Source organism: Chelonia mydas, chromosome 15 (assembly GCF_015237465.2).
Source record: "Chelonia mydas isolate rCheMyd1 chromosome 15, rCheMyd1.pri.v2, whole genome shotgun sequence".
Lineage (NCBI taxonomy): Eukaryota > Metazoa > Chordata > Testudines > Cheloniidae > Chelonia > Chelonia mydas.
In genome coordinates, this window is record NC_057856.1 from 19,200,305 (window position 1) to 19,221,610 (window position 21,306).

General features: G+C 44.3%; 1 protein-coding gene across 5 annotated transcripts in view; it reads left to right on the forward strand.

Annotated features, from left to right (window-relative positions):
- GALNT9 (polypeptide N-acetylgalactosaminyltransferase 9) overlaps positions 1–21,306 on the forward strand; it is a 325,496-nt gene that overhangs the window by 106,106 nt on the left and 198,084 nt on the right. The window contains exon 1 of one of the 5 annotated variants that reach the window (XM_037879090.2): positions 8,708–9,119. The exons of 2 other annotated variants lie outside the window; for them this stretch is intronic. In XM_037879090.2, the coding sequence (XP_037735018.1) occupies positions 8,876–9,119 (244 nt within the window). In that variant the 5' untranslated portion in view covers positions 8,708–8,875. Of the gene's footprint in view, positions 1–8,707; positions 9,120–21,306 lie in introns of those variants that run through there. 2 more of the 5 variants (XM_037879092.2, XM_037879091.2) reach the window with 2 other exon arrangements.

The window sequence follows — 21,306 nt, forward strand, 5'->3', positions numbered from 1 at the left end:
CCGTTGATGCCAGTGCTGCTGCTCACAGTAGCAAGCACCATTCGCAGTATGTGTGTGTCTGCAGGCTCAGCTCTATAATTAGCATGGCAACGAGGTGGGTATCAGTAAAACATCATGCCCTCAGCCATATTTCACTGTGTTGAAAGCATAGCAGAGCTGGGCTAGATCACTGCTTGAATGGGAGACCTCCAAGGAACAGCAAGGAAGTGGTGGTGTTCATGATGCACTATAGGTACCACTTTCCCTACTGAGTCAGCACTAAGCCAGTGCCCCCAGTTGTCTTTTGGATGAGGTGTGGAAGGGTTAGGACACTCGTCTAGGGCTTCGGAGCCCTGGATTCAATGCCATGCTCCACCACAGACTTCTTGTGTGACCTTGGGCAAGTCACTTAATCTTCCTGTGCTTCAGTTCCCTATCTGTAAAAGCGGGGATAATAGCACTGTCCTACCTCAGAGGCGTGTGGAGGATAACACGATTGTGTAGCACTCAGATACTATGGTCATGCCTGACTAATCTAATCGCCTTTTATGATGAGATTACTGGTTCTGTGGATGAAGGGAAAGCAGTGGATGTATTGTTTCTTGACTTTAGCAAAGCTTTTGACACGGTCTCCCACAGCATTCTTGTCAGCAAGTTAAGGAAGTATGGGCTGGATGAATGCACTATAAGGTGGGTAGAAAGCTGGCTAGATTGTCGGGCTCAACGGGTAGTGATCAATGGCTCCATGTCTAGTTGGCAGCCGGTGTCAAGTGGCGTGCCCCAGGGGTCGGTCCTGGGGCCCGTTTTGTTCAATATCTTCATAAATGATCTGGAGGATGGTGTGGATTGCACTCTCAGCAAATTTGCGGATGATACTAAACTGGGAGGAGTGGTAGATACGCTGGAGGGGAGGGATAGGATACAGAAGGACCTAGACAAATTGGAGGATTGGGCCAAAAGAAATCTGATGAGGTTCAATAAGGATAAGTGCAGGGTCCTGCACTTAGGATGGAAGAATCCAATGCACCGCTACAGACTAGGGACCGAATGGCTAGGCAGCAGTTCTGCGGAAAAGGACCTAGGGGTGACAGTAGACGAGAAGCTGGATATGAGTCAGCAGTGTGCCCTTGTTGCCAAGAAGGCCAATGGCATTTTGGGATGTATAAGTAGGGGCATAGCGAGCAGATCGAGGGACGTGATCGTTCCCCTCTATTCGACACTGGTGAGGCCTCATCTGGAGTACTGTGTCCAGTTTTGGGCCCCACACTACAAGAAGGATGTGGATAAATTGGAAAGAGTCCAGCGAAGGGCAACAAAAATGATTAGGGGTCTAGAGCACATGAGTTATGAGGAGAGGCTGAGGGAGCTGGGATTGTTTAGTCTGCAGAAGAGAAGAATGAGGGGGGATTTGATAGCTGCTTTCAACTACCTGAAAGGGGGTTCCAAAGAGGATGGCTCTAGACTGTTCTCAATGGTAGCAGATGACAGAACGAGGAGTAATGGTCTCAAGTTGCAATGGGGGAGGTTTAGATTGGATATTAGGAAAAACTTTTTCACTAAGAGGGTGGTGAAACACTGGAATGCGTTACCTAGGGAGGTGGTAGAATCTCCTTCCTTAGAGGTTTTTAAGGTCAGGCTTGACAAAGCCCTGGCTGGGATGATTTAACTGGGACTTGGTCCTGCTTTGAGCAGGGGGTTGGACTAGATGACCTTCTGGGGTCCCTTCCAACCCTGATATTCTATGATTCTATGATTCTATGATAATGGAGGCCATATATGTTAAATAGGTAGGAAGAGGAGGCATTTCAAATTACCTTTGTTCGTTAAAGATCCCACTATGCTCTTCATAAGAGTCAGGGTATTAATTCCAGAATCCAGTTGAGGCAGTTATATTATAGTCAGCTAAATTCCCCCCCTGCAAGTGTCAACTGTAAAAAGTTTTGCCTTTTTCTTCCATTTCCTCTCCCAAACTATTGTTTAATGTAGCAAATAGGTGCTGCATTTTGGCCTAGGGATGGTAGAACAATCGCTGTGTAAAAGAGACTCTGGGATTCTTTAGGAGGAAAGATGCTACATAAATTTAAGATTGTAATTATTGTATGTGCTGCAATACCTCTTCACAACAAGATGATGGCACCAGCACTGTATGACTTTGTAATTTAAGATAGAATTTAGGATGTTTACCTTTTAATAGCAAAGAATAAATGTAAGCAGTGTCTGAATGAATGCTTCCCTGAGCAGCTAGTTGGGAAGGGAAGAGACTAAGGGTGTGTTTATGTAAATACAGTTTGCTCCTGCTCTGTTTACATACTCATCAGATACAGCTTTGTCAAAATGATCAACTTTGGCTGGTGTTGGGTACAAATGACCTTCGTACTGAATGCAGGGGTGGTGAAATATGGTTACCAATGTTGTAATTATTGTAGGAATATAGGAAAGCAGGACTGTGCTTAACCTGTCCCAAATATGGGGGGATCACCCTCAGTAGAAGGAACCTCGTTAAGCAGGGGCTCGAATGTCAGAGCCCTGTGAAAGTAAGAGGGGAAGGAGTGGGTATAGGTATACCAGCCAGGAGGCTGCGTACCATCAAGTGTCCTCCCTAGACTGGTTTAACATGTTCCTCCCCACTGTTCAAAGAATAGGGCTAAATAGGCTTCATTAGGAGCCTCTTTTGGTATTTTAATTGCTCAATCAGAGCTGAAACCAGTTGTGGTAGGACTGTATTTTTGTCCTGCCTGCCCAGAGCTGGAAATCACTGAGAGCTGAAATCCTGCACAGAGCTGAAATCACTAAGAGACCGGTTGGCAAGGGTGGCCGGTGGAATGTGCTTGCGAGAAGGGAAGAATTGTCTCTTAGAGGTGCCCAGAGGGTAGAGTGAAATTTTCCCAGGTTACTGGGTGGGGGCTTGAGCCAGTTTTGGTTATATTGTTGAAAAAAAAACGCTCTGGATATTGAACCTGGCCCTTCTTGTTGCCCACTCCAACTGGCAGAAGGGTTGCATAAAATATTACAGAATATTAAATTCAGTCTAACTTGTATATTGGTAAATGCAGTTAGGATTTCATTATAAAGTGGTAGATGGTGTAGCATATATCGGAGTGGCCAACTTGCATCTGAGAAGGAGCCTGAATTTACCAATGTGGATTGCCAAAGAGCCACAGTAACACGTCAGCAGCTCCCCCGTCATCTCCCCGCCCCCAGTGTCTCCCACCTGCCAGCAGCACTGCCGATCAGCACCTAACCCTCTATCCCTGTGCCTCCTGCCCGCCGTGATCATCTGTTTTGTGGTGTGCAGGAGGCTGGGGGCATTGGGGGGCGGCAGTGGGAGGAGGAGGAGCAAGGGTGCAGCAGACTCCGGGGAAGGGGCAGGGGCCTTGGGAGAAGGAGTGGAATTGGGACCGGGGCCTGGAGCAGAGACAGAGGTTGAGCAGTGAGCACCCTGTAGCACATTGGAAAGTTGGCGCCTGTAGCTCCAGCCCCGGAGTCGGTGCCTATACAAGGAGCTGCATATTAACCTCTGAAGAGCCGCATGTGGCTCCGGAGCCACAGGTTGGCCACCCCTGGCATTTTTGAAAAAAAATAGCTACTGCTAGGAGCTATATTTGCAAAATTTCCTTCGTCAAAAAATCTGCTGGTTTTACTTTAAAAAATGCTAGTTTTCAAATATTTTTCACATCATAATCTTCTTTCATCTCTCTTCATGCCCGCTCTTTTTCAAATATTATGTACCATCATGGCACACCTCTTTAGATATATCAGTCTTCCTCTTACTGCTGTTTATAGAGCTCAGTTGGGAAAAAATGGGGGAAAATTCATAAAACTCTTTCTATTTTTAAAAAAATAAAATAATGCCATCTATATGGTTGATACCAGCCCCCTACCCCCCAGGTGAAATAAACATCAATTATTTTGTAGGGTTGTCAAAATTAAAATTTTAAATGAAAAATTAAAATTGAGAACATTTCAACTCTATTTACTTATCATTTGGTAAGCCCTAGCAGAGTGCCTGGTGCTGTACTAAACAAGACACACATGGATGCTCTTCCGAGGAGTAGCTTACCGCTTAGAGGGTTGGAAAAGATGAGCTGTAACCCATTATGTATCCTGAGGATTGTGCTAGGTTATGATTCAGTTCTGTGAGGTACAGAACACCTCTACCTTCTGGTGATATCACATGATTGCAACCTTAGAGCATCATTTTGTGCTTCTTTGCATGTTAGAGAAGATGGTATTGTTAGTTTTTAGACGATATTGTTTAGCTATCACACACAAAGGAAAATAATACATGCTGAAATCTACCCCAAAACCCAATACCCCATAGAGGTGTGCTGGGCTGGGGGTAGAGGCTGGAAATGCCATCAGCAGGAGCTACAACAGAGATAGTGTTCTTAGGAGGGTTAGCACGGGCTCATGGTCTCAACCCCTAAACCCCCTGGATTAATGTGTGGGAAAGCAGAGCTGAGGAAGTGTTACATTCTGTCCAGAAGGCGGTGAGTTTCCTGGTCATTCTGAGCTCCTGCAGGAATGAATTCCATTGTGTCCACAGCTAGTAAGGGCTCTGCTCCCATATCACTCTTGAGGTCAATAGTTCCATAATTCCTGAAGAGCCATCAGGAGGAGACTGTGGAAGATTCAGCCTTCACCTGTGACTTGTCCCATGGAGGGCTCTGAAGATGATAATGGAGCTATAACAGCTCACACCAGCTGAGGATCTGCTCCCCCAAACTTTAAATTTAGACTCAGCATTAAATAGGGAGTTCGTGAAGAGAGCTGGAGTGACAAGTGCTCTGAAACTTGGCAACCTAAGAAGGTGAGTTGCTGCATGCAGAATCAGCTGAAGCTTTTCCAGCATCAGTGTTTTTGTGTTGCAGTAATCAAGCCTGGAGGTCACAAAAGCATGGATCACCGTGGCCAGGTCAGCATATGAGAGGCCTGGGTTCAGTTTCTAGGAAAGCCATAAGGCTATGAACCACCTTCACTGCATTAGGAGAGACTACTCTGACAGATTCTTTTCCTTTGCTTACTGTTATCTCCATCTTCAGCCTGCTGTTCTTCACTTGGGCGCTCATCTTAGCTAGGCACTGGGATTGCTGGAAGATGGAGGAGGAGGACATCCACAGATGGGTGGCATTACACAACATGGTATCTTGTGACATCTCCCAGCAGCTTCAGATAGATATTAATATGGGTGAGAAGACTGAGCCCTGTGGGACTTGTGGAGGTAGAGAAGTAATTAACCATCACAATAAGAGGCAGTATGGCCTAGTGGATAGGGCACAGGAGTGGGACTCAGAAGATTTGGAATCTATTCCTGGCTCTGCCACTTGCCAGCTGGGTGACCTAGGGCTTGTTCCTTGCTCTGTGCCTCCCTTTCCCCATTTGTAAAATGGGGATCAGAGGTGATTGGAAAATTTTTTACTATATGTATTTTCATCGAAATATGCTGTTTCATTGAAGCCAAAATCTTGTGCAGAGATATGTCAATTTCAACCAGATTTTCATCTGGACCATTTCTGAGGTCCAGAGCTATCCTGCCTCTTCTGACTAGAGAGAGAGAATGGATAAATCTGACCCTCCCGAGAGGAAAACAGCCATTTTGACAGTTCCATTTCATGAAAACATTTGAAAGGTTTTGTTTTCATTCCAATATGAAATAAAAACAAATGTTGAAATCTGAAAAGTTGTCATAAAATGGAATGGTCAACTCTACTAATGAAACTGACCTCCTTTGTAAAGCGCTTTGAGATCTGCAGATGAAAAGTGCTATGTAAGAATTAGATGATATTTATTTGTTCAACATTCTGGGATTAGCCAGAGACAAGGGAGCAAAGCCACGTAAGCGTATTTCTATTACTGTACTACTGCATAAGCACAAAAGATTACTCAAGCTAACCAGGTAAAATGTTTACTTAACAAAAGAAAATACTGTTATGGCCTAAACCATATTATGGATGAAATTATGCCTTTCAAAGAACCCATTTAAAGCTACAATGGTGTGGAACACAAAAGGAAAAAAGAAAGCATGCTTGGTAAACTTCTGTGGTGGAAGAGGTGGTTTTTTATTCACTCCTGGGACCAATTGCCTGCTAGAAAGGCTGAATCCAAAGTGAATTCTTGCAGCCAGCTTGTAAACTTGGAGTTTATAAGAGAAATACTGATGCTGACAGACTCTTAACTATATCAGCACCAGCAGGTGTTGCTATAATATATTAAATCATATAAAGGCATCTAATAAACTATGTTTGAGTATTAGTTCAGTGTATTTTCTTACATCAAATTGGTAGTTTCCAGGAAAATATAACTGCTATGACAGACTTTTAACAAAAATAGTACTAAAATAATGAAAACATAAGTTGGTCACTGGAAAGTTACAAAACGCAGTCCCTTGAAGTCAGTTTGAGTTTTGCTTTTGCCCTCAGTGAGATCAGGATCAGCCCCTACATTATGTATTCTTAGAGGTTTTAATTTTTGTGTAGAATAAGCGTGATTAGTCTATTCAAAATAGCCCAATCCTGTCCTGGCCTATATAGTTAGACACCTCTTTGAGAGTGGTAAAGCTACAAAGTTCTGCGGCCCATGTTACGCAGGGGTCACAGTAGATTATCATAATGCACCAAATTATCTTAATAGTTTTAATCTATTAAGCCAATTCTGCCCCTCTGCTTCACTGTATAGGGAATCTAAATGAGCCACAAAGGACCAGGAGAGAATTTCCCCAATGCAGATTGTAAGTGGCCCTGCAATGCCACACCTTGCAAACTCCAACATAAGGGGCATGCTGGGTGCAGGAGGGTGTATAGCATGGAATGCTGTGGAGATTCTGTGCTGCAGTACAGCCCAGAGGCAGCCTTGGGGAGGCTGCAGTAACTTAGAATAGGCCCAAGGGTGCTCTTACACTGGGGTTGTGACCCCTGCAACAGTGCAACATGGGATAATGCCAACCTCCCTCCCCTCCCCCTAGGGCAGCATCTTCTCTACTGTGTCCCTTAGGATACACAGCACAGAAGGTGGCTCTGGGAATCTATGGACGTTCTAGTTACTGAACAGCTCAAAGTTTATGGATGTTCAGAACTGGCGTTTTTGTGTGGATCTGCATTCTAGCAACCTTGCATAATTATGCTACCTTACTGGTCTGCCTTCAAAGAGGGATAGAACCAGTGAGGTTTCTGTTGACTGGGAGGCAGAGCACTACTTAGCTGCTAGACTGGACTGTTACTGGCACAGAAGGACGTTATTATTTTCAGTCCTTAAGTCAATCAGAAGCTGCTAACTGAAGGAGTTTGTTCATCTTTTGTTAATGAGGCTTACAGCTTGGAGATCTTGTGGGATCTTTGGCTGGATGTTCAAATAGCAGCAGTGGCCTAGAGAACTTTTCTCCCTCTGTGTTGGGCAAAAAGGCTGAAACTTTTGAACGCAGACCTGTTCCCAGTTATTCTCTCCTTTAGTTTGGATCAGTAGTCAACACGCTCCACTTGGGATAGCTCCAGATAGGACGTGTGAAAAATCGGGATAGGAAGTGGGGGATAATAGGCACCTATATAAGAAAAAGCCCCAAATAGCGGGACTGTCCCTATAAAATCGGAACATCTGGTCACCCTAGCTATGACTGAAGATCATTAGGAAACTCAGCTGCTGCTGAATATAGCTGCCTTCTGCTTAGCGCTACCTCTTGCTGGGAGCATATCACACTGACTTGAATTCATTTCCAGGTGCAATTCAAGGTGTGATGCCTATAAAACAGTTTCAGCCCTACCTGCTTTAGAAGACTGTCTGTCTTTCCCCTTGTGTTCGTGGGATGCTCAAGGTGGCTCGTCCTCGGTATTTTGGGGCTGGGGCAGGGCGTTCTCAGTGGAGAATAAAAAGAATGGCTATTTTTAGGATTGTTGGTTTAAAATGCAAGAAATCGCAAAATCCCACAAATCCAGTCAGACCGAACTAAGCGGCTTTCTCCGCCCTCTCCGGGGAGAAGGCCGGATCCCATGTGCTCGGCTCTCTCAGAAATCAGGTGCACTAGAAGGCACCTCTGTCTTGGATGGTTCAGACACAAGGAATCCTGCCTCTTGCCAGGGGCTCAGGCTGGGTGACCCTTGTGGTCCTTTCTCACCCCTAGGGCTCGGCTTCGGTCCCGTTCCCCTCCCCTGACCCGGTGGGGCAGCCGGTGCTGTGGAAGGCGGAGCCGGGCAGGCTGGCCCCCCGGGGGGGCTGTTTGCAGCCTGGGGTGAGGCGCAGGGATCTCCGGCTGCAGAGTCAGGCTGCCCTGCCCGGGCTGCGGGAAGGGGACCCGGCGGCACCCCGGGGAGCAGGTTCCCAGCCGGCTCGGGGGCAGGGAGCGCGCAGGGCGGGGCCGAGGCCGTTGGCTGTCGAGGCGCAGAGCGGGTCCCGCCAGCGCCCCCCCAGGGAGGGGGCAGAGGGTCTCCCCCCCCGGCCTGCGGAGGGGCGGAGCGGCCGGGCCGCCTGCCTGCCGCGGCGCGTCACTTCGCACCGGCGCCGTGCGTTGGGAGGGGAGGGGAAGGGAAGGGGCGGCCGGCGGGGCGGGGGCGGGGCGAGCCCGCCGCACCACAGCCAGCCGGAGCCAGCGCGGGCCGGCCGCTCCTGTCGCGCCGCGCTGCTGCCTGCGCGCGGAGCCCGGGGGCGGGCGGAGAGCGGGGCGGGGGGGCAGCCGCGTGCCGCCGCGGGCGGTGGGGGCGGCCGCTGAGGAGCCGTTGGGCCGGACCCTCCCGCCACCCAGCTCCGCGCTGGCCGCAGGGGGGAGCCTCCCGCCCGGCCGCCCGCCCGCGTGGTGCTGAAGGACAGCTCCGCGCCGCCGGCCGAGGGGCACCGGAGCCGGCCCCGCCGTCCATGCCGCCGCTGCCCGGGCCGCCCCGGCTGCCATGCCTTGAGGCTCCCGGCGGCTCCCATGGCGGTGGCACGGAAAATCAAAACTTTGTTGACGGTGAACATCCTGGTCTTCGTGGGGATCATCCTCTTCTCCGTGTACTGCCGGCTGCAGGAGCGCTCCCCGGAGCTGGTGCAGATCGTGCGGAGCGCCGACCGCCGGCTGCGGAGCCGCCACGCCAAGGGGCTGGGCGGCCTGAGCGAGCGGGAGGCCATCCTGCAGCGCCTGGACCACCTGGAGGAAGTGGTGTACAACCAGCTCAATGGTGAGCCGGGGGCATCAGCAGCCCGGCCCCCTGCGGGAGGGGAGAGCGGGCGGCCTGGAGCTCGCTCCTCCCTGGGAGCAGAGCCGGTCGCCTCCAGCCGATCGGGGGAGCACGTGGGGAGTGGTCCCTGGGTGCCCGCTGGGGAGGGGGAGGCCGCGTGTGGCTGGGGGGAAGGGTAGGACTCCCGCCTGCGGCTTGTGGTCAGTATCGCCTGCTGGATGCGAAGGTGGCGGCCGGGGAGGTGGAAGTGAACAGAGGGGGTGGGGAAGGGGAGGGAGGTGTGCGTCCAGGAGTAGTTGTGAATTCTCTCCAGTTTCCAGGTCTACAGGTTGCCCCAAAGTTTGTTGGTCAATATTTTTAAAGTAAGGGATGGATGGGAACTGTGTGTGCGCGCACTCGGGCACAGATTTAAAGATCGGATTTATTAGCAATCCGTGTGTAACCTAGAATCACATTGTCATGTCTGGTTTCAACATTTACTTTCAAAACCACGTCTGTTACGTTCTTAGAGTATGCATCTTTTGTCCCATTGTTGATAGTGCCATGTGGTTCTTTCATGATACTGGCACTTAAATCTGATAAGATCTTGGGGGGCGATAACCAAGCATGCATCTCTTTTTTTTGTTGTTGTTTTGTTTTGCTGGACTCAGTTCTGATTCACCAGCCTTGAAAAATCTCCTTAGATACACAAATGAGATCATGTTCCATGATGGATAGAACATGTTAATTGATCAAAGTTACTATACCACTACTAGTCTTTCATACAGAAACTGGTTCTGGAATGATAAGTGCATTGAAATTTTTAAAGATTCATAAACTGCTGAACGTGAAATACTAGGGGATTAAGTATATAATTAAATACATGAGTGCTTTGGACAAGAAGAGAGAGAAGGAATAAATGTTACATTTACAATATAATGTAACATATGCCTTAACATTTAGTGCCAGATAAAACTTAGAAGTATTTTTAAATTATAGCAAATGTGCTTGCAATTGTACGACTCTTCTTAATCATAACATTGATTTAACACAGGCAACTGCAGCCCCAAAATGCAGAAAAAGTCTAAGGTTAGTGTAAATGTATATTGCTGCCTCCTCCCCCCTGTGCTCTTTTCTGAATGAGAGTATAAATCTAAACAGTTTAGACTATTATGGTAATAAGTAGTGTACCCAGGCAAGTAATAACGTAGCACAGAGTGTTCTCCCCTCACCTCCCTCTCCCTCACATGTGCAGGTGTGTGCGTGTGTATCACATACAAATACACACAAATGAGTGTGAGAGAGCTGTTGTGTCTACAGTTGGGTGTTTTACTAACAGCTCAAAGGAGATGTCAAGAATAAGCAAATATAGGGATAAATCCTGTCCCCAGCTGCACCACAGCAATAGGGGGCCTGGACTGCAGTGGATCAGTCCCCACCCTGCGCCCAGTGAAGTGTGGGTACGGGTGCCATAAGGATGCTGTAGTGGCTGCAGTGCTGCCGATCCACAGGTTTTGGGGCAGATTCCTTCTTTCCAAGCCCAAATCCCCAACATCCCAGTTAATTGGGCTATGTGCTGGGGATAGGATTTGGCTCTTAGCACATTGATTTTTAGTGACTGCGTGCATAAGGTGTGACTCTAGGTGGAATCTTAATACCAGGGAGATCAGTCCTGCTTGATAACTTCTCTTGAAGTCAATGGGAGCGCTCAGTGTGCCAGGCATATAGAGCCAGGCAGGCACCACTGCATGTCGTTGCTGTGGGCTTGCATTAAACAGGAAGTTCTTTGTAATTTCAATTGTTTTTGTTGGCAATTTGCTGGGTATGGGGATCCATTTGTATTATATGCCATTTGGGCAACAAAAAGTCTCTGGGCCTTTGCTAAGTTACATAAGTGAATACTCAGGCCAAGCTCCACTGAAATCAGTCGAGTTGCCTTGGTATAAGTGCATTCAGAACCAGGCTATCTATGTTTGGGTTAGGCTCATGTTTTTTCTCTTTGAACATTATGACTCATTATTTAGCAGGAAACACTACGCTCTGACGTTGTAATTGCAAGTAAGTCGCTTTATGAAAGTGTTATGTACTGTCTTAGGGAAAGCCCATGATATTAGATACAGGTTGAAATTGCTCCAGAGCTGTGCAGTTTCATCCTGGTACACAACACTATTGCTCTACATCTGGGTTTCCCAAACTTTGTCATAATATTTGTCCTCTAAGGTGAGCGAGAATTCCTAGGCCTTCTCTAAAGTTATCTTTTATTGGGACCAGTAATCCACTAGGGATGCAGACTGTAATCATAAGGGCTCTGATCCTGCATTCCTTGTACACATAAAACACCCAGAGACATCAGTGGGAGTTCTGACTGAGTAATGGCAACACAGGATGGGGCCTGGGGTCTGGCCAGTTCATTCATTTCCCCCCCCTTATTGCTGAGTCATTTCCACGTTGGTCTCAGCAAATGAAGAACCATCTACTGAGTACTTAGTATTTTGGTAAGGTTACCCTAGTATTCCATACTGGGCTCTGATTAAGCTTAGTCCTAAACAAAGACGACCTCATTTATATTTTCCATGGACCTGTCTGAAGCGCCAGTCACAGAGAAAGGACCTTCCGTAGGGAGACCAATTTCATAGTTTGAAACGTGCTGGTCAAAAAACCTGTCTCCCATATTTGTTTCCATTCAGCCAAGAATAAACTTCGTAGAACTCACCTTCTCTAGGAAGGAGGGAAGAAAAAGGGGGGGGGGGGGGGATGGGGAGTTACATGTGTATCATGTGCAAGCTCAAAACTGTTCAGCTGAAGTCCCTAGGCAACAACCATATTAACTTTCAATTCTGAGTAAAATGTACCAATATCCCTTCATCCATGCAATGCCCACAAAGATGCCCATACAAAAGGTCATATGTGAAAGCCACTGTAAGTAAGTATAATCCTAAGAATTATATCTCATGAAACAGGAAGAATTTTTAGAATTGTATGAATAAGAATTGTAATGCATCCCTGTATAAATGTGCAAACATACATATCAAACAATTGTTTTCAATATACTGATCCTCTGAATTCCCATCATCTTAGAAAATACATATTTCTGAAAGCTTCCAGCATACCCAGCTGCTGCTTGCTGCAGAAGTAAGGCAACAAGGGGGAATCACGTGATTCTAGAATTTACTTGATAGGGTTTATATAAATCTGTTAGTTCATGGCTTTCAAAATATCTTCTGTAATGAACACTGAACTACTCTAACTCCTGTTCATCAATCTATGTATTATCCTAAATTTGTTAAAATGTTTCTTTTCAGTGAATATTACTTATCTAAAAGTCAACACTGATATTATGGCAGACATAACTGACAGTGATTTATGAAATAGAATAATGATAATTTCTGATCGTTCTGTTTTTTTATCTTGCAGCACTATTTAATTGACTAGATTTTCCCTAATTAGTTCTGCATCTAACTCTGTTGCTAATAATTTACCACAGAGAGTGAAAAATGTTTACTATCCCCAACTAGTGCATAAGCTTTCGTGCCAAAAGCAATTGAAGGGTCAGACTGCAATTTTACTGTAATAGCCTTTTTCCCTTTTCACTGTCTCTTTCCAGAAATACATAACAATCAATACAGCATGTAATTAGATTTCATTCAATCTGAAAAGATTAAGAGAGTTTTCATCTTCTCATTATGTATGCTCACATCATGCCTTCCTACCCATGGTTTCCTTATTAGACCTCTTTGCCCTATTAGGTTGCAGACGTGGAGGGATAACTTCTAAATATTCTCTTTAATTCAGCAGATTATCATTCTTTACACATAATAATTTGATTTTGTTCTCTTTGGAAAGATTAAATACAACCGCAATTTTCAGTGTGATAAATGGGTCTTAAATTGCATATGTATTGCATGAAGGGAAGAAGTGGACATTTCACATAATTGCAGCACACAGACTTAAAATTATGTAAATAGCAAGTCCTGGACACAGAAGACTGATTCATGCAGGCTCTGACTTCTGATTTTAGAGTGTACTGGAAGCAAAGTGATTGCATTTAAAATTCAGTTGGGCAATCTGCATACTTAAGAGGTACAGCAGTATTTTTAAAAGGACAGTTTATCCTTTGCAGGCTAGGAACTGGTTGAAAATGAGCCTTTTCAAATTTCCATATGGGTGATAAGGGTTGGAAACAGGTTGCAAATGAATCATTTAAAATGTCCACATCAGATTTGTCAAAAAGAAGCTTTTACGGCTAGAGTCTTTCAGATGAAAGGTAATTCCTTTGCAGAAAGTAGAGGCAAAGCCATGTGTACAAGAGGGAGGATTAAGTGTGACTGCTAGCTTTGCATTAATGAAACTGCACCTTTCGGAGACCAGAGAGAGAGAAAAGGAGGACTTGTGGAACCTTAGAGACTAACCAATTTATTTGAGCATAAGCTTTCGTGAGCTACAGCTCACTTCATCGGATGCATACTGTGGAAAGTATGCATCCGATGAAGTGAGCTGTAGCTCACGAAAGCTTATGCTCAAATAAATTGGTTAGTCTCTAAGTTGCCACAAGTCCTCCTTTTCTTTTTGCGAATACAGACTAACACGGCTGTTACTCTGAAACCTGTCATTTAGCTTTAGTGGTTAGGAAAGCTCTCTCTTATTTATTAATCCTCTGGTGAACACATAGATTGAGCCTCTTTCCCTCTTTAATTAATATTGCTCTGGGCTAGAAAGTTGAGAAGCTTATTTATTTATTTATTTTATCTATTTTAAGAGAAAAATATTTCTTAGCTACTGAGTTTTTCCGAAGCTCTCACTGCTCTCCTGGAAGAACACAATGGATGAAACCCTGGTCCCACTGACTTCAATGGGGCCAAGGTTTTACCTAATATATAAGTAATTTTCATTCACGTATGATACTGTGTATTGCAAGTACAATATGTTTAAAGGTGATGAGCTGTACAGTCATTTCAACCAGGGGGGTAACATTTTATGCCAACTGTGCAATGGTGTCAGTGACTACATGAGGCGCAGGCAATGAAGAATCAGGCCTGTATTTCCCATCTAATAGTGGGGGTTTCTTATCAAACATGTTTTATGCAGAACGTGTGCCTGATAGTAGTCTCGCACCTGTTTTACAGCAACATAACTCTATTAACTTCAGTTGAGTTATTCCTGTTTTACACAGGCCAGAGATCAGCACCTGGCTCTGGCTGTTTTACATCTGGCAGGTTGCAAGTGATGAGTTATGGGGTTTTTAGTGCTGGTCAGACTACTTTATCCTTTGGGTTGGTGGTAGAGTGTCCTCTTCAAAGATGATATGGACAGTCCCTGTTAGTAGGTGTCCTACGTGGAACAAGGCGGTAGTCTCAGTCCCGAGTCACAATGGGGGCTGGTGTTAGCAGTCTCAGGACATGGAATCCGAACAACCTTTCCATTCTTAGACTGGCCCCTCCATGTCAGGAAGCTAGAATGGCAGCTGCTCTACTGGTGTGTCTGAATCTGCTCTCTCACGCACATTTAAACTGGTTTACCTCCACTGAATTCAGTGGAGTTACTTCTGATTGACCCCGGCGTAGGACAGCGCAAAATCAGGCCCCAGACCTGTTTCCTGGATTAGCAAGTTTTCAAGACCAAGTCTAATTTATTTAAAACGGAGGTTTCAACGGCTATTTAACAAATGGAACACTACAAGAGGCAAGCACTACTACTTGTTAGCATGCATTGCTCAATACAATTAATAAGGTACCTTGCCAGAGTAAATGCTAAAGGAAAACTTGGGTGATAGACTAGGTGAAAGCTTATGTTCAAATAAATTTGTTAGTCTCTAAGATGCCACAAGTCCTCCTTTTCTTTTTGCGGATACAGACTAACACGGCTGCTACTCTGAAACCAGAGAGAGTCTTCCATTCTAACTATTTAATTTGATTATCCCGTGATGCTAACACACATCTGATAACATTAGCACTTAATTATTCTTAAGAAACAGCTACTCAGTTTGGGGGACTGCTCTCAGCCCTGCATTTATCTCATTATTTAGGGCTCATTCCTGCAGTGCCACTGGGAGCCTTTCAGGACTGCAGGATTGGGTGATGTGCAGGCAGGAGGAGAAAGTATCAAGCAGATTTATTAAAAAGGCTGTGCTGAGTTTATCCATTAGTCAAATGGCATAGGATAAATATTTACATATTTCAAGCCAGTTCCTCAAGCTGGTGCAAATCAGCATTGCTCCAGATCTGGCCTTCCATGTTGCAAAATGACTGTAGAGGCTCCAGGACTTCTTTCTGATCTCATATCAGTTTTACCACAGTAGGAGAATCAAGCCCATGCAATGCATCACGGTTTTCAAGAGTTCTAGGGCTCACATCTCCACTGCTTTGGCCCTTGCATAGTCATTCACCTGTGTAAAGCTGCATGTAAAACACAACCCAATCAGAAAGGTAGCATTTGCACCCACTTTGCATGGTTTTAAATGACAACACAGTGGGGAATTGGACCCTTAAAGTCCCAGGGTGAAATTCTGGCTCCATTGAAGTCAATGATAAAACTCCCATTGATTTCAACTGGACTAGGATTTTACCCCACCACCTTTGAGGGGGAAAAACATGAAGAGTAGATTTATGGGTTGACTCCATAAAAAGTCAACACGTTCCTTTATTTATTTATTATTTTTTCCAAATACAATAAATATACCAAAATACCAGATTGATCATAATACACAAAGTGAATCAAGAGGGTTAGAGTAAAGGGAGGGGAAGTGACATATCTATCTGCAGGTCTATGTTAATCATAGACCTCTAAAAAGGCAGCCCAAATTGCTTTGAATTTTTTGGGCATTCCCTTTCTGCGGAATGCCAGTCATTCGTTAGCTACAAGATCAGTTGTATCACTGAGCCACACCTCAGTTGGTGGTGGGGATTACTGTCCATTTTTGCAGGATTAATTGTTTTAATGACCAAAGCTGCATGTTGGAATCATGCCGTCTTGTTTAGGTTGATTAGGAATATATCCAAGAATGAAACTTAGAGTGGGAGAGGGAAAGCTCCAATTTAGCATCCAATATCAAATTGGTGCTTTGACTCACTTCATACCAGAAATTCCCAAAACATATGAGCTAATGTAGCCCCAAGGGAGTTACCAACTGTATTCAGCATTAATGAGATCCATTACCATTAGCCTATGTGGGGATCAGTAAATTCGAAAAAGCTGTAGTCTCAGGTCTGTTAGCCTTTTGCTTAAGTCTGTGTGCCAGCAGCTTGCCAGCTCTCTTGCCAGATTCCCAGTAATTTTGCTTCAAACAGAATAAAACAAACTCAGCCTTTTTGGACAGAAGTTTGTTGATTTCATATCTTAGATTGATAAGCGTTCTGAGTATCTCTGGGGACGGCGCAGAAGCATAGTGTACATTCAAGGCCTTAATTTCTTTTGCAAGAGTATCAATTCTTGTTCTCTCCATTTCTTTTTAAAAGTGATATAAGAGATGATACAGGTTCTGATGAAGCCTTTAAAGGCTTCCCAAAGTGTGGGAGCTGATGAAGTGGTGGGGGACATTTTTAAAAAAATTCTAACTCTGGATGGGTGGAGTTAACAAATGATGTATCAAACAGCAGAGAGGTATTTAATCTCCACATTTTAGTTGAGGATACATACCCTGGGGGCCTAAAAGACATCTGTGTAGGAGCATGGTCAAATATAACAATACCACCAATGTCACAGTCAGTGACAAAATTGATCTTGTCTTGTGGCACTAAAAAATAGTCTTGTGACACTAAGAAATTCAACTAAGACTATGTTGAATGAGCTGCAAGGGGGAAAAAAAAAAAGAGTCTCTGGCTGTAGAAACTCCACACATTTCGTAGGCCTAAATCAGCCATGTATGTATGAAGTACCTGATGAGCATTTGTGTTTTTATATAGAGATGGAGAAGATTTGTCAAGAAATGGGTCTAGACTTTTATTAAATTCTCCAGTTGTTATAATAGCATGGCGGCCCATGTCATTTATACTTATAAAAGTTATGAAAAAAACTGGAATCGTCCTGGTTTGATGAAAGTATTGAAAGTCTCTTACTGCATTGTGCATCTGATGTACTAATAGTGGTTTTCTATTGAATATATATATGTATTCTTTTTTGCTTTGTAGCTGGTAAGCAAACATACTCTGACGTAAATCATGTAACGGTTTTATGGTTGACTCATTTGTTTATTACTTTTCTGTCTAACATATAGAAATGGAATAATTTGTACTGTGTAATATTAAAATTAACATTTACAATGGTGCCAGAGAAAAAATAGTTATTTGACTGATGTTATTTTACTGTATTTGAAAAGATGTTCCATGTTCTGTTCAATTTCTTTGTGAATCTGGTTAGAGTTTGGATAGTACATAAAGCACCATCATTTTTCTAGTGGAGAGCTAATACAATTTGGTTTTTTCCATCTGTGTCAACTGACGGGCAGATTTAAGGGTTTATACTGACCATAAAACATGGCTGTGATTTAAACCATTGGATTGTTGTTGCTTTCTTGTTTTGTTAGTTTGTTTTTTTAAGTAAATAAAGGAAGTGAAAAATCAAGAGTATCATTTAAAAATGCAGTTTCAGGCACTGAGCACATGGCTTTTCTCCAAGGAAATAATAAGATTTATGACTCTAAGGAACAAAAATGCGTCATTTTTAACCAATCTCCCTTTTATTAATTCCCTTCTCTAACCCCTCTAGTGCACATGCTCTCTTACTATATATGGCATACTTTTTTGTTTGTGGATTTGCACTTGTTGGTCCCTTCCATCATTTCTTTTAATACTAGTAAGCTGGACAAAAAAAAGAAAATAACTTCAGGTGCTCTGGGTCATAGGAAATATGGGAGTCGTTGAGAGCAGAGGCACTGCGCTAAGAGAGTTTTAGCCCCATTGACTGAAATGGTCCTCTGAAACCCAGGACGTTTTAGCTCCTGAAGAATGGAAGATCAGACATGAAGATCCTCCCCATTTCTAGGTATCCTGCTCGTAAGAGGTTCAGGATATTTCAGCAAAGTCCATGAAATATGTTAACAATATACTTTTTAAAAATTGGTTTATAACACTAGTTCTTTAAGGCTCCAATTCATCAAAGCCCTTAAACATGTGCACGTCTTTACAGGCATACTCAAATGTGTTGTTTTTCAGGCCCTGAATTTAGCACTGCATGTAAGCACATGCTTACTTTAAAACATATGTTTTTAAGTCCATCCCCATTCAGCAAAACACTTAAGTGCATGCTTAAGTTCCATTTCCTTAAAGTTAAGCCTGTGTTTAAAGGCTTTCCTGAAGTGGGGCCTAGCTGAATAGTAGTAACAATCAGAGAGGTCTCAGCCAAAGACCATTGAGGTCAATGGAAAGCCTCTCATTGATTACAGAGGATACTGGATGGGCCCCTAAGTAAGCTCTCAGTTCCGCTCATAAAGAACGTGTGAGTGAAGCTTCCATCTGTTGGAGAATGGGACTGCTATTGGTTTGAATGGTGCTTTCATACAGTTAGATTGAGCTCATAACATTAATTAAAGAGGAGAAAACATAACTTAGCAACATTGTTCAGACAGTAGGGATGGCAAGGATCTTCACTGTACTTCCAAAAATTATCTCACTTTGCAAGGGATCACGGAATCAGACAATTTGCTCCCAGGTGCTGTGAATCAGATTGTCAAAGTGGGTGCCACAAAGAAATCCTGCCTGAGTGTTTGGTAAGTCTTATAAATTTAAAACCTTGAAATAGATTGACTCATACAATCACCATGGTGTATCCCCACAAGGGTATGTGACAAAGGGGGGGAAGGGTCATATAACCAGATCTACCCATGGCCGGTGACAAGATAGGAAGGGACAGGTGAAAACACCAATTTACCCCATGACATCCTTAGAAAAAATAGCTTATGAAGCTACATCAAAAGCACTGAAAATTAAGGTTGCCCTCGGTTACAGACAGTAACTTAAATGTAATGGCTGTCAGTGGATAGCCCAGTCCAAGTATGCACAGCTCCTGGAGGCCTGTAGCTCAACAGGAGTAGAGTCCTACTCATATTTTGATGACTCTTGTCCTCTTTTCTCAGTCCACAGCCAAGATGCCATGGAAGTGGCCATGCACGTGTGTGATAATGCAGTAGATGGAAATGTGATTTCATTGTAAATAGAAGTGTGGCCATTTCTGTCATGTGACTGTTTGGGTTTTCATGGCAGTCGTGGTACATTTTTGACCATTCGTAGTGCTCTCTCTGATGCTCAGATTTCAGAGAGGATTCAGTGATCTGTTACAGTGCAACCTCATATGCCAGCAGGTCAGCATCCTTTAAACTGGTAATATACAGCCTATAGGCCAGGTTCTCTCCTGAACCACGAGTCACTTGGCTCAGGGCTGAAGAAAGTGTCATCTGGGAGTAGTCTACTGTTCCGCAGTTCTGAAGCTGCCCTGGCTCCTCTGACTGAAGGGGGCTGCTTTAATGTAAGACAGCTGACTAGGACCCTTAGGGAGCTCCACTGTGATTGCTTTAGGGGCGATCTACTCCACCTCTACCACTCTTCCCCTGATACAGCCCCTATGCCAAGGGAGGGGAAACTGGAGCAGGAGGTGGCTATACTGGCTTTCCCACCATGAGAATTTCTCAACTGATCACACTACATTCCCTGTGCACCACTCAGACAACACTAAGGGGGTAAAACGGACTGAACATCTGGCCTCATAAAAATTAATTGACCTGTTTGTCCATCTTGTCCATTCCCTCACTTGTGCAAAAGTATCTGCTACAGCACTTTCAGGATCTAATATAAATCAAGCAATGTGGAGGTTTCTAGTGCTTTTCTTGGGAGACCGTTCCCTAGTCAGGAAGACTTCATTTTTAGGAAATGATTTTTAGACCAGCTTAACTATAGTTTTTTTTTTTCAATTTCATTTCATTACCCCCATTAACCCATGTAGGCAGTTGGATCTTTCAAGAACCTTGCAAACTCATAGATAATCCAAAATAATTAAAAAAAACTTCCTCTTACCTTGGTTTTTACTCTGGAGCAGTGGCACAGAGGGTTAATGGTCCTCTGAAACAGAGGTGATCAAGGGTAATGTTGCCATTACAGGCTGATTTATAAATCACGCAGGGACTTTCTTACATTGATCTGTCATTTGGTTTATTATGTTCTAAAACAACATTTCAAAGTCTGTGATCCTTACTTAGGGCTAAATTCAGCCCGAAAATATGTGTAGAAATCCCACAGACTTCAGTGGAAGTTGGCGGGTGTTATTTGAGGGCAAAACTTTTCCCCCATTTGGTGCACAATTTAAGTGCTTAGGGAATGTGTGCTTATTGTTTTGGCCTCTTTTTTCCCTGGTGATTGCATTAGTACTATATTTCAGCTGATTTAGTTGACTCAGAATCCAAAAAAGGCTTTGCATTGGTTCTGTTCCTTACGTTAGATTGCCCAACCTCCTTTCAGTTCTGAATGATGGATTTGGTTTTTCTTTTTGTAATTTGTGCATCCTCTAGCTGAGAAGCATATTGAGTGAGGCTGTTTGCAGGACCAGATCTGATCATTGTAGCTTTGTCATTCAGACTCTGGAAGTAAGAGGACAAAATTAATGAATTGCCTCAGGAAAAGGAACACCTGCTCACGGACTGCCATCAGATTAAGCTACCCAAGTGTCTTGTTTGTCCATCCTTGCTAACTGGTATTGTGCCTTGGATAATGTGGGTAAGGGAGACAGCTTCTAACTCTACTTCATCAGGATGATTGAGATAGGGGAGAGGCACTCTTGCTGCCAGATGTTAGGGCTGAACTTGTGAGGACTGCTGGCTGGCCATTCTCAGTGGCGAAGGGTCCCAACTACTGTTAGTCTCTGTATTTTGTCAGTTAGAAATCATCAGCACCAGAAATCATGCCTAAATAGCCAAAAAGTCAGTGTCCTGGATTCTCTCCTGCACTTGAGATATGCTTGGAGTATCAGGGAGCCAGTCATGCCTCCCTGCTGCATTTGCTTCAGCCCCATCTGCATAAGTTAGAGCAGCTTCTTAGAGGCTTATGCAAACTGGCTAAAGTTCTTATGGGACCTTATACCATTTGTGAGTTGGTATAGTGCAGGTACACTCCATCCAACCCCCAGCACAGCCCTAACACCGCTTGACCCACCCACTAGACTAGGACATGTATGTGGAAGAGGACAGTTGGTGTCAGAGCCATCTATATCCTTTCATCCCAGCTAAGCT